Source organism: Calidris pugnax, unplaced genomic scaffold, assembly GCF_001431845.1.
Source record: "Calidris pugnax isolate Ruff unplaced genomic scaffold, ASM143184v1 scaffold57, whole genome shotgun sequence".
NCBI lineage: Eukaryota > Metazoa > Chordata > Aves > Charadriiformes > Scolopacidae > Calidris > Calidris pugnax.
In genome coordinates this window covers 2,535,244-2,549,528 of record NW_015090813.1, presented here as the reverse complement: position 1 = coordinate 2,549,528, position 14,285 = coordinate 2,535,244, and the positions used below count along the sequence as shown (strand labels likewise).

The 14,285-nt window shown below is 42.1% G+C and overlaps 1 protein-coding gene across 1 annotated transcript in view; it reads right to left on the bottom strand.

The window, feature by feature from the left end:
* PHACTR2 (phosphatase and actin regulator 2) overlaps window positions 1–14,285 on the bottom strand; it is a 176,015-nt gene that overhangs the window by 24,042 nt on the left and 137,688 nt on the right. Inside the window, exons 5-8 of the mRNA XM_014939560.1 lie at window positions 8,501–8,740; window positions 3,899–4,448; window positions 2,078–2,277; window positions 186–342 (exon numbers count right to left, since the gene is read on the bottom strand). Of these exons, the coding sequence (XP_014795046.1) occupies window positions 186–342; window positions 2,078–2,277; window positions 3,899–4,448; window positions 8,501–8,740 (1,147 nt within the window). The remainder of the gene's footprint in view (window positions 1–185; window positions 343–2,077; window positions 2,278–3,898; window positions 4,449–8,500; window positions 8,741–14,285) is intronic.

Below are 14,285 nucleotides of genomic sequence, written 5' to 3'. Positions count from 1 at the left end.
TTTGTTTCTTGCAGGACAGAAGTGAGTTATTGACATTTTAAAGGGTTTTTTTTGAGAAATAAAAATACTGTCTTCCAGGCAGTTGTACCACACATTGGGCTGCATTTAAAACGTGAAACCCAGTGTTCTTGATCCTCTTCCTCCACCTCCGCACAGTGAAACCACATTTACCCTGCCACCGATACCTCACAAGCTTTGTTCCAATCTGATGTCTGATTTCCTGCCTCTCCTCTTCAGATGTACGCTGCAAGATGTTTTTGTCTTCTAATTCTTTCTTAGATGGTCTGTTGCCAAGTTTGATAGCAAGAGTATCCCTGCGACGAATCTTACTTGCCAAAGAGCCTGAGGAAAGGAGGAGAAGGGTAGATTTAGTTCATTCATGCTTAGGTTACAGACACAAACTCCAAGTAAGAACTTTAATACCTCCCCAAAGCAGCCTTGTTCCCACGTGCAGGAGAGGAATTTTAATTAACATCAAAAGAAAAAATAGTTTTAGCTCAGTTCACAACAATGAAAAGCTGAAAGGCTTCGTTGAAAAAGCTACCAGCCAAATTGATAGAGAGTTTTAAAAAACATCACTTGTCATCTCTGAAGTGATGGGATAAAAATGACAAAAACTGTCTTTGAAGTCTGATACATAACAGGTTGGTTTATTTATCTACTTAGTATATTTATCAGCCTGTTGCTCTTTTTCTTCAGCCTTAAATGGTTTAGTCTTGTTCTCTCATCTTTTCCCTCATTCTTTCAATTTATTTTTTTTCAATCTAATACCACTTAGTTCTTGTATAGTGCTTTTCATCTTTAACTAATCCTTAAATTAAAACACAATACACAGTTCAGAAAAGTGCTCTGAGTGCTTGTAAAGTAACCTAGACAGGACCTCCCTGGCACTGAAGTAACCTGTTTATCCATAGAACAGATACAGCAGGGACAAGGGCCGTGCAGTTTTGTCAGCGTTAGCTTCAGCCAGCCGTGGAAGGAAGAGTATTTTGATCTTTAGTCTTTCCCCTGTCTCTTGATATTCTGACCGAGGGTGCTACATCTGTGCTAGGTTGGCAGGTTTTCATGACATCAGACAGCTTGGGAAGACCACAGGCTCTGAGCTCACTTCTCGTAAGCCACCATGCTGCTGTCTGAATACATGAATTTTTGGTTGCTACCACTTTGGATTGTATTCAAACCAAAAGCAGAACTGCAGAAGACTTCAGCCTCTTGAGCTAGGAAGAGTGCCCAAGGAAAAAAGTGTCCAGTGTCCAATGAAGAAAGAACCATTGCACAGCTACCACTTTGGATTGTATTCAAACCAAAAACAGAACTGCAGAAGACTTCGGCCTCTTGAGTGTCCAATGAAGAAAGAACCATTGCACGGGCCCCAGCAGGTTTCTCATCACAACTGTCTGGGAGAAGTGGGACACTCATTTCTCAGTAGTGGTAGAATATTAAATCATCTAAAACCATCCCATACAGCCATATCCTCCTTTACTTTGCACTCTTTACTTTGCACTCCCAGGGGTCAGGCACACTCACATAAAACAATGTGCAAAAGGGAGCCTGTAACTTCTCAGAAGGCTGCCCAGCCAGAGAACCAGACCCTGGTACAGAATCACCCATGGACTGATGTGCTTGCTCACAGCTCCATCCTGAAGTCTTTGCTCCTGAAGGCCACAATTTAATGGAGGCAGCTGCACGAAATTTCAGTGTGTAGATGTCTTTGGACTACACTCAACCAGCAAGCTCCAGTTGGCAATCTGGATGCAATCACAGCAGCTCAGTAGGCTCTCTCAGCCAGCCCAGGCCAAGCGTGTATATTAGATATACCCAAAGGTGGTCACCCCTTCCCAGTACACCTTTCTTGTCATAGAATCATAGAATTGCCCAGGCTGGAAGGGACCTCCAAAGGTCATCTAGTCCGACCTCCCCGCAGTCAGCAAGGACACCCCCAACTAGACCAGGTTGCCCAGGGCCTCGTCGAGCCTCACCTTGAATATCTCCAGGGATGGGGCCTCAACCACCTCCCTGGGCAACCTGTTCCAGTGCTCCACCACCCTCACAGTGAAGAAAGTTGTCAGGGGCTTACTTTCAGTACTTGCATTATCATCATCATCATCATCGTCATCATCTGTGTAGAGTATCGGTCCGTCAGAGTCCGAGTCGCTGCTGTGGCTCTCCCGGCTGCTTTCACTTTCAGGAGGAGCAGCAGCATCAGAAGCCTCCTCCAGCTGTTCAGAGTGTGCCTGGTCAGGTGCCTCCGCTTCGTGGTCTTCTTTGGTAGCCAAGCTGGTAATTCAGAAGCAGACATGGTGTCACATTAGCGCAAGGAGCACAGGACACACGTGGGAGAAAGACTGTATAAGCAAGTACGAAAACCAAAGTTCTATGAGTCAAACTTCTCTCTTTCTAAAAAATATACGTATATAAAACCTGTATAAAGTAATTGTATACATATCTCTATGTCTGTATGCTGAGAAAAAAGACGCGCACAGTCTGGAATGACACGCTGCAAAGCCTGTATAAAGAAAAATCCTAATTCTTTTTTTTTATTTCTTGTGGGATGGGACTAACAGTACATAAAAACTATTAAGAAGAGAAAAACAGCTCATACAGTTGGGAGTGAGAGGAGTGAGTTGGAGAGCAGATGGGAGTGCAAAGCTGGTTGTGGAAGCCTAACTCTATTTATTGTAGACACAGTTTTACTGCTTTTGAGTCCAAAATGTTCATGTCCGTCACTGATGAACATGGAAATTAGCAGCAGAGTGCTCTTTGCCTTGGGAAAATCTTTATGTAAAGGAAGGGTAGAGTAAGGGGGGAAGCAGCACAGAACGCAATGCTGGCACAGAGATACCAACAAGAATTTAAAGGGAAGTCTCCAGGCCACTGGCGTCTACACTAAACTCTCTTGGGTTGCTATGCAAGATGCTGGTTCTCATAGCAGGGAAAATGCAGATTAATAAGCCAGTCTCTAAACTCTCTTGGGTTGCTATGCAAGATGCTGATTCTCATAGCAGGGAAAATACAGATTAATAAGCCAGTTTCTTTCTGCTGCCAGCTATTTTGCTTAAAAAAATGTAATTATGACCTTGCTTTTTACTAAATTTTATAGTATCTGAGATTTAGACAAGCTATTAGGCAGTAGCTTGCTTTTTACTAAATTTTATAGTATCTGAGATTTAGACAAGCTATCAGGCAGTGAGAGACCAAACACCTACTAATGGAAGCCTGAAAATATCATTTTCAAGTCTCCAAGCAAATTCAGCTATTGAGCTGAGGGCTTTAGCAGTGAGATATTTAATGATATCCACAAAAAAAGTAAAGCCCCCTTGTAATTCAGCATCATTTCTAGTGAGAGAGAAATGAAAATCTCCCTCTTTTTATGAGAGAGAAATAAAAATGTTATCAGCTGCTAGCTGAACTGCCGACCGCAGTGGTCACATTAAGCCCCATAATGGACCAGGAGGCAGGTTAGGAGCAATGAGCTTCTGGGGAAACATGAGGTACTGCAGCTGAATGGCTCAAAGACATTGGCAAAGAATAAACTGTGCTGGGATGCAACGCTCCTCTGGGCCTTCCAAGAAAAGGACACAAACTGTTACCAGTCAGCAGAATCACAGAATTATAGAATGGTTAGAGTGGGAAGAGACCTTAAAGATCATCGAGTTCCAACACCCCTGTCATGGGCAGGGACACCTCCCACCAGACCAGGTTGCTCAAAGGCCTATCCAGCCTGGCCTTGAACCCCTCCAGGGATGGGGCCTCCACAGCTTCTCTGGGCAACCTGTTCCAGTGTCTCACCACCCTCACAGTGAAGAATTTCTTCCTAATATCTAATCCTTACAAGAAGAAATGTGGCTGCCTTGGCTGTGGGTCCTGCCACTTACCCCTGATAGCCAAACCATCTCACCTTTTAGTGTCTTCTCCACTAGCATCTGGGCCACTGTCTAGGGCCGTACTGCTCAGGCTCTCATCTGTGCCATGCTCAGTCTGGAGAAGAGGTTTAGTATCCGACCCGGGGACGGCTGGCCCGGCCACGCAGCCGTCTGACACATCCTGGGCATCTGAGGAGACAACGGGCTGAGCGGCCGCAGTGGGAAAAGGAGGTGGAAGTGGAGGTGGAGGAGGAGCAGCAGTGGGAGGAGGGGGGACGACAAGCTTGCTCGGTTGGTCTGCGTCCTCCGTCTCAGAAATCACTATGGAAGGTTGCTGAGGCTCAGGTTTTTCTGCCTTGGCTTCCAACCTGTTGGCTGTGGCACCCGAGGGGGAAACAGCAGCCCCATCCGGCGCTGTTCGTGGGGCTGACTGCTTCCCAGGTTTTTTCTTGCCCCTGGGAGTCCCTGATGTGCCCGATTTGCTGGAAGTCTCCTTAGAGGCTTTGGGATGAGATGATGTGGACGAAGGAGATGGTGATGAAGAGGACTTGGAGACCGGTGTTTTTTTTGCGTGAGAGGAACTAGCTAAAATAAGAAAAGACAAAGCATTTTACAGTCTTGCAACCATATGATTTTTTTCACTGTTCTTTCTGCATGGATTCACGTGTGCTGATATTTTAAGAATGAAAAAATTACACTTCATACTTCTACAATCCTTCATCTATATGCTTGAGATGAGTAAATGTTGCAGTTCAAATTTCATCTTTGAGGTAGGAAAAACTGAAACAATAAATACTTGCCCAAGAACAGTGGAGGGGATCAGCCTCATGAATGGGTAAGAGTTTGATTCTAGAGTTCTGCATTGGCCCATTCCAACTTGCCTGGACATCATCTAAAAAGTCTACTATGTGTTTAGTGCCCTGTTTAAAAAAAAAGCGTTACCAGACAGAGAAAACTGTCTGACCTTTTCTATTACGTGAATTTTTGGTCTGAGCACTAGGAGAACACCATTGATTTTCCTTGTGCTTTTCAATGAACACCTCAGGACCATTATGGATATCAGTTTATTACCTTTCATCATGTTATTGCAAATGGTGTGCTCCCAGTTAATGGGAAGCAGCAGAGGACAGCAAAACAAGATGTGCTTTCAGGCCCAGCTGGGCATGTCCATAAAACAGAGGCAGAAACCACTGATCTCACCCTGCACAAATCGTCTCCAGAAGGGAGGAGGCACTGAAGGCCTCCTGTATATAGAGTCATAGAATCCTGGAATTGACATGGTTGGAAGGGACCTTTCAGATCATCTAGTCCAACCATCAACCTAACTCTGACAAAACCAAAAAACCATCACTAAACCATGTCTCTAAGCACTCTGTCAACCCATCTCTTAAACACCCCCAGGGATGGTGCCTCAACCACTCCCCTGGGCAGCCCACTCCAATGCTTAATAACCCTTTCTGGGTAAAAAATTTTCCTAATATCCAACCTGAATCTCCCCTGGCGCAACTTGAGGCCATTTCCACTTGTCCTATCGCCTGTGACTTGGGAGAAGAGACCAACCCCCGTCTCTCTACACCCTCCTTTCAGGGAGTTGTAGAGAACGAGAAGGTCTCCCCTCAGCCTCCTTTTCTCCAGGCTGAACACCCCCAGCTGGAGGTCTCCATCTTGCCAGTGACCAAACTCAGGTAGCCTTGTAAATGTAGTGACACAAGGTTTTGACAGCAGCTGTACACACTGGCCAGGGATGTTGTTGTTTAATCCTGTGCTACTCACTACATCGAAGCGTTATGTGTCTCAATGCCCGAGTGTGCAAGAGATCTGAGCCGGCCTGCACACCCCTGGGCATTCCAGTCACATTTCTGATTGCTGTGTTGATGCGCCCATCATCCGGCCTGGGAGCTTCAGCCTTCTGCCTTTCATTTAAAAAGCAATAAAAATGACAACCCTCCAACGATTCAGCCCTTTTCATCACCAAACGCAGCCAACTCAAACACTTCTGCTGTAGTAAAAACGCATTAACCTCCAGAGAACAAATGAAAGTATTATAAAGCTACACAGCAGCCTTGCGGCTAAGCTTACTGAGTAAAACAGAAAGCTGTAATAGAAATCTGCTGAAAGGCCTACTTTACTTATAAGCATTTAAATAAAAACAAAGCCCCAGCAGATTAGGATGGAACCAAAATACAGATACTGGCCATAATAAGCTCACGATATAAAAATAGCTTTCACAGTGAGACTGTTCTCAGCCTCAAAGAAGACGGAAAATAACTCAGAAGACACATTATACTGTTCTCTTCTGTAGCTGAATGTTATGGTTTATAAACATTTGGAGTGCTGTGAGGCTTTCAGTACATCTGGAAAAATCTGCAGAAGCTCCTGACTTCAGGCAAATCACTGTCCCTCTTTGTGCTGCAAGGTGAGTGCAAGGGGCACAGAACAGAATCCACTGATACTGCACTAATCACCCACATTAACTACAAATCACTGACTTAACTTACCAGCAAAACAAAAGGGAGCAAAGAAATGGTATAGGCAGCAGTTCATAATTGCAGTGGAAATACATGGTGGCTCCACCCTGGATATTATTTAGAAGAAACCTTACTGAGTAAGTGGATGGTATTAAGAAAGGGCTCTGGTTCTGATCCAGCAAAGCACTTAAACACAGGCTGGAGGTCAGCAGAACCAGCTACATGCTTACACTTAAGAACACCAACATAATACCAATATACAGCCACGCTGTAATTGGTGCTGGGAAAATGTCAAAAGATGTTTCCATTGAAAAAACCCTCACATTATTCTCAGAACCCTTCTAGACCTGCAATTAGATACAGCAACTTGAAAGACTTCTCCCAGGGAAAATCCCCCCTACTCTTTCACGTGGGTCAAAAGTGCTATTGCTATTGTTAATTTTGACTGGGCTGGCTGACAATTTTCTGTCATGCCTCTTTTTCAGTAGAAGATTTGAATTTTGTTTAAATAAAAAATGTCATGGCTGTTACTTGCTTTCTGGCACATGTCCATGCTTATGTTTAAATCCCCCCTTCTCCCAACTCCGCTATTGCAGTTTGGAAACCTGCTGTGATGCCCTCAGGAGAGCCTTGGCTCTGCTGTTACTTATATTCCTCTTCTCCTTCATGGGATGGATCATTGACTGCATCACGTGTTCTCTTTCACAAGGATCTGGTAAATCTCCTGTACTAAATACTGCTCCTGATCAGCTCTATTTATTAAGTATTGCCCTTCAAATGAACATAATGTACCTAATGTTGGAAGAAATTACCATTGGAATATGTACTATTTTATATAAAGAATATATTGATATGTTTTATACCCATATGGTCTCAAGCATTGCATAAGATTTCAGCAAGGCTACTAAAAGACAAATCTGGAATCTGAATGCATTTTTAAGAACTGAGATACCTGAGAGCTTGTTACCAACCACTGGTCTAAACATTTCTTTATGTGATGGGTTGTTTCATTTCTGAAAGTTCTGCTGTTGTAAGGTTCCTCCACCTGGGGAGAACTGAGATTTCCTGCTGAATGTGAAATACAAGCAGCAAATTTGGGGTTTTCAAAACATTAATTCTTGTGGTTGTCTGATATAGTAGGGACAGTTAATACCAAGTTAATGGATATTTTATGGCAAAGTTATTATTGTAACTCTAGCAGTCTTGCAATGTTTTCAAACAGTCCTCTTCTGCGTGCTTCAAACACAAAACATGCCAAAACGTACAAGCTAGGAAGAGGTATACTTGGAGAGAAAACTGGAGGGACTGAAGGGCTTTGAAAGACTGACAGAGGATTGGAAACACAAAGATTGTATAACTTGGCCAATGCATATATACAGTACATTTATCATAATACTGCTTGTGTTCAAATTTAATTTGGATGTCTTCATTTCGGTCATTGTCTAAATTCCAACCATTCAAACTCCAGATCAGTACCTTAAGAACAGCTACCTATAGTCTTCAATTTAGCATCACTGCTGAATTTCGTTTTGAAAAAGTAGTGATAAACACATCTTCTGTGTGCCTGATGATGGACACTTTCCATTTCCATTTCCAGTGTGTATTTAGAATCACAGTAAGCCATCAACCAGCCCAGGGAAGCCTGGCCATTTCTAATGAGTTACAATTTCTTTTTTTTTTTTTTTTGCACTAAAACAACTGCTACTCAACAGCCTTTAAAGATACCTTCAGGGTTTTATCCTTTACCTCTTTGAGACCTCGTAATCTTGTCAAATTTATCAGAATACTAGATAGTTCCAGAAAAAGTTACAGCATACCAAGGTGGTTTTACTTTGGGGCAACTCATGTTTGGTTTCAGAAGTCACCTTTTTTTTCTCTGCTGATTCTTTAGCAGTTCTCTGAGTCATTTCGTTGCCAGCATTCACACTTGTGCGGGGAATTCAATATATGTGCTTGGTGTTGTGCATAATAAGTTCATTCAACAGCGAAGTGATTTGTCTGCTGTCTGGGGTGTCTGCAGACAGCAAGACCAGAACGAGCTATACAACATCGCTGGCGTGCCCTGCAGTAATGCTGCTACATACAAAGGCAGAAGTTATGGTAAGACCAAGCCAAGAACCCCCATGCACATGCACCCACCGCAACTGGCACTGCCTCTGCAGTACTCACCAGCTTCTCGGTTCGCACCATGACTTGTTGGCTTGGGCGGTGGGAGAGGAGGCTGCTTAGCAGGAGCCTTTCCCTTTTTTTTAGCATGAGGTGCTTCATTACTCTTATGGCTGGTGGTGGTGGTGGAAGCGGCACTAGCATTTTTTGGTGGTAGCGGAGCTTTTTTGGGTTTAGGCTTAGGCTTGGGTGGTGGTGGAGCATGGGATGCCGGTGTTTCTGGGCAGTGATCAGTAGTGCTCTCTATAGATAAGAAAGTGAACAGAAGCCAACTGACACAGACATACACCACATACATTCAATGGCAAGCCTGACAACAATGACTAGATTTGCTGCTTAAGCTTTTGGGAATCAGGAGAGACTTCATCTTAGAGTCACAGAATCATAGAATGGTTTGGGTTGGAAGGGACCTCAAAGATCATCGAGTTCCAACCCCCTGCCATGGGCAGGGACACCTCCCACCAGACCAGGTTGCTCCAAGCCCCATCCAGCCTGGCCTTGAACCCCTCCAGGGATGGGGCGTCCACAGCTTCTCTAGGAAACCTGTTCTAGTGTCTTCTCTGGGAGATGCTCAATACGAGAGCCATCTTCTCTGTCTCTTATTGAAGTATCATCTCAGTTCAAGTCCTTCTCATGAAAGATTTTTACCCAGCACTTCTCTCAGTCTCTTCTACTCTTGACCTCCAAGGGTCATCCCTAATGTTCAGTATCCCCAACTAGACTGCTGGCTGCAAACTAAACAAGGGAAAGGCCATTTACTCCTCTAACAAATTCCCTTGGCTTCTTTCCAGTCCTCTGAGATCAACAGGCTATAAAACTTAGATTCATGTGAATCTGAATCTGAGTAGGGCCACTCTCAGCCACGGGTTCAAATATGACTATGCAGCTGAATTTTTTCCCTGAATTTTTCTCCTGAGCTGCTTGCTCATAGCAACTTTATTTTGGGTATCTTCCCCAGGGTATTTCTACTCTTCAGAAAAGAGATGAAGCTAAATCAAAGAGGATATCATTGGCCATGGGAATGCTCTCCTCTTCTACAAGCTCTTTGGGTTCTGTTGCAAGACTGCACTTCAAAGTATCAGCAGTTCCTTAGTCAACAGGCGTTTGGAGGGGATCTACATTGTGCCATGCAATAGGAATGGCTCTGTAGAGTGAAAGAGGTAGCAGCGAGGACCCAATGACCACAATGTGCATCTCAGGAGACTTGGCTTTGGACTAGCTTCAGGCTAGTTCTGTATATTGCGTTCCCAGTCGTGGTGGAAGCACAAGTTCCTGAACACATCTTTTGGCTTAGCTTCATCAAAAAAACCAAACCTGGCTTGTGTGCTCTGCAAACCAAAGAAGGGTAAGTGGGGATGACCAGGAAATTAATTTCAAAAGTGCATGCCAAATGCCGATTGTAATCGTAATTTAGATTAGCCATTTATAGTCAACATAAAATTTTGCAACATAGTCACTATGGCTGTAAGACTAGCTGTTCTGAGACAGGAACAGCTAAAGTTCTCACAGGGGAATCTTTATCTTTTCAATTACACCAGTTCTTTGCCCATTTGGTCTGAAGATAGCCTTCCCAAACCTTCCAGAAAAAGGGTATTATAAAAGCAAGAGCATACCATCACAATCATATGGGCTTTATTTGCATCTTACTAAAAACTGCAATAGTTGGGGAAGAAAGTACCCAAACAAATATTGTAAAGACTCCTAACAGCCTCACAGGGGAATCTTTATCTTTTCAATTACACAAGCTCTGTACCCATTTGGTCTGAAGATAGCCTTCCCAAACCTTCCAGAAAAAGGGTATTATAAAAGCAAGAGCATACCATCACAATCATATGGGCTTTATTTGCATCTTACTAAAAACTACAATAGTTGGGGAAGAAAGGACCCAAACAAATATTGTAAGGACTCCTAACAGCCTCTTATGACTTGAGAGGAAACCAATTAATTTCTATTTAAGCCTCTTCACTGAGGCTTAAATAGTATGTTCCTATTTCAGTCTCACTCTTAGACATATTAAATGGCTGTTCCTTAATGTCCTGTCTGTTCCTTGCTCTCTTCCTTCCCATGTAAATGATTCCCAAGAGTTAAGCAGCACCTTTTCACTCTAAGATTAGTGGATGAAAAACAAATAATGTGTTGGACAACAATTACATTCTTCATCTTGGAAACAAAGCCTTTTCAACCTCTAGCTTAAGGCTTGTTAACATGAATCTAATGCATCACCTGCAGTTATTAGAAGCAACATGCACACATATGTCTCCTGAAGAACTGAAGAAATTAATATTAACTGTCCAGTGTCGTCCCCCTTTATTTACAGCCCATTATAGACCAATATGTTTTTGCTAATGTTTTGCAAAAACCATTGTATAGCAACCTTTTACAGCTTTCAAACAGATTCTTTTAAGCACGGATTCTCGCACGGCCTCTTACTTTTCCAGAAAAAAAGCTCTGGACCAGGGAAAGACTTTGGAAGAAGAAAGAAATATACATATTTGTTACATTTTGCTCTTCTCTTTTATAACAAAAAGCACCTCCTTGTGAAATTCTACCTACCTTCATTCAAAGTTGAAAAACTGATATAATTCTGAAAAAGCAGGACATTTAAAATTTTTAATTCCATTCATTACAAATATGGCAAGAGAAGATAAGATTTTGTATTTTGAAGATATTGAAGGACATCATGATCAGACAGAATTTTACGTGTAAACAATTCTTTGATATACCTTTTACTTACGGGTCCAGCATGCTAGAATTTTATTTACTAATAAGAAAGAATTTAAAACTTATGTACTTATACACCATTACTGTGTTTTGTTTCCAGTCACATTAGTAGAGAAAATATAAAAAGAGACGTTAACCTAGTAAAAAGGAATATACCACTCACCATATTCTGAAGTAATACAGTGCAATTATTTAGAATCTCAGTCAAGTTACATTAAACTATATAACTGATTAAATCATGTGTATTAGAATTTATCTTCCGATTCAGGAAAAAAAATACAAAATATAAGGCTAAAGCTTTACTTAATTTCAACTAAACACATCTTAATAACCAACAAATAATTTTCAAATTTTGTTTAGAGAAAAAACTAAAACCTATAAATGAAAACCAAAATCGGAACAGTTAATTCATATCAAGCTTCTTGCTTGCAGACTTCAGTTGTGATTAAAACCGGCAATATATATAACATGGATTTTAACCAAAATACCCTACCATCACTAGGATACCATCTTTATCCAGGACAGCTCTTTCCATACTGTTCGGTACATCATATCAAAGACTGGCAGACTCTTTCTGCACAGCAGCATCCTATCTGCTCAGACAGTTACAGCTCCCATGGAGCCCTGGCTGTCCCTTGATTACGTACATGCCCTTTTCTTGGCCTTGACCAATGGATCTTCCTTTCGCTCATAGCCATGAGGAAAGCTGTGGCAAAGACGATTGCCTTTGACCGTATGGTCCCTCTTGGCATCTCATTAGCTTTGTTGTTTTTATCTTTGTTAGCTTCATCTTTTTTATCTCATCAGATACAAACTTGACTGCCCTCAGCGTAGTCTAATCTTGCCCAAACTATTGTTTCTCATTTGCTCTTGAGACACAGATTCCCAGTTACTACCTGCCCAGTCCATTATACCAGCTTTTGCCAGCAACAAGCTAAGTTTCAAAGTAGATGCTTTTCACTGCTTTTCCTCTGCTGCCCCTCAGGCCTCGTGAACATTTACTGACTGTCCTCCCTCAAATTCCCCTCTTCTGTGATGCCAAACCTGACAACTTTTAGGCTTGTGCTTGTTACCCTGGTCTGGTCTCCTCTTGTTTTTCAGCGCTTAACCACAGCATCATCTCTTTTTCTGCAAGTCCATTGGAACTTTTTAGTGTTTTTCTGCATTCACGTAAGAGACTACAATAAATTCCTGGCATATATGTAAGTACTGTAGTAATGCAAATAACTAACAATGGCAACAGTGGCTTGACCTTAAACAGAGACAGGGATGGTCTGATGTCTGCAAATGGCTCGAGATAGAATTATGTTGTAATTGTACCACCTGAACATAATTATGCTTGAATATGGACCCTTGGTCTTCATGCCCTGCTCTTTTTTTTCCATTTTTGCCAAAACAAGGAGGCATCTAAATCACTTCAGACCCATCTATTTGTTCAAGCCAATCCCCCTGGTACCTCAGTACCAGCTGCAATGTATTTTTTTGGTGGTGTTTTTTCTTAATGTAGACATCTGTTCATCACGAACTGACCTTTTAACAAAAGGTCTCCAAAAGACCATCAGATAGGAATATCTTTTATTCACTGCTGCCTTGATCAAGACATCTGCTGTAAAAGCAATGTGCCTATAAATTACTCTTTAAACAGGAAAGCAAAGCAAATGTTAATGTCTCATTAAGCATTTGGATCAATAACATGTTTATGTTTAGAATAAATTTTCCAAAGGCCAGATTTTCAAGAAAGCTCACTTTGGGACCAGATTTTCTTCTTCACAACAATTGCAATTGGGGCCAGATTCTTAAGAAAGCTGTGTTCTCATGTAAACACCTAAATCGTGGTCAGGGTTACAAAGTACTTGGTATACAACAGCTCTTGTGGGGATTCAAGTCTCAAAGACTTTCAGAGAGATGCCAGTGTACCATATGCACTGGAAAATTAGATGCCTTATTTTGGGAGCTAAATGTGGGACCTTTTGCAAATTCTGGACCAAATGGACCTATGAAAACCCTGGGAATGGTTTCAGAAGCCATACATGACTGGGCTGAATAATACAAGAATTTTCAATTTACTTTTGTGAATTTCTAAGGAGCTGAAGGCCAAAGTTTTCTACCCCAGGATTTTGTCACACAGTACTGGTATTTTTGTTTCTACAGCTAAAGCAGTGACATGAAGCTAGCTCACAGAAAACCAGTAGTGGTGCAGCACAAGCATATAACCTGTATCAACTGCAAAGCACCCTTCTCCTGGAAGATGAGCACAACTCAGTGGAGTAACACTAAGTAAAATGGAATTTGGAAATAAAAGTATAATTTGTTGTCTTTTGCAGGATGACTCCCTGCTACATGAAACTCAGTAAGAGTTTTAAGAATCCTGAGTTTCCTTTCCAACCTATGCAGAGAGCTGTGTTTTGATTAATCAAAACCCAGAAGCTGTCATTCAGAAACGAGGGACACAGAGCAAGACAAGGTGTCTTTTGTCTTGTTTTTTGACTCATTGACTGTGCTGATGCAGGTGGTCAACTCACACAAATCCTTTCATAAACTTCAGACGTAACCAGCTCCATTTTTTGTTCCTGCTACTAAAATTCTGTTCAAGAAAAGACCCATTCTAATTGTTAGAAAGCTTCCTTTAATTTTCAGCCTAAATGTATTTCAAGCCACTGTTTATTCCTTTCTACTTGTGCCAGCATTGTCCTTCAGCCATGCTCTCTCCTGGCTATATACCAACTCTTTACAATCATCAAACGCACTGAGGCTCCGTTTTGCCAGGCTGAACAAGAACAGCTGTCTCACGATGCTCTTTGCAGCTCTCTCTGCAGTTCTGAATTCATCTTTCTTGAAGATGGATAAAAAGATCTGTACCTCTCCAGATTTTAGCTACCCTATGATTTCAACAGCACCACGTGCAAGAGGTGTTGTACCAGAGACAGTGTAGAAAACAGGAGAGGGGAGAAAGGGACAGGTGTAACACCTGACCTAAAGCAACTGCATTCAGATATTTTGCATTGATTCCAAGATAAAAAAGGGGAAAAAACCCACTGACTGGCATTTTACATTGCTAACTGTCCAA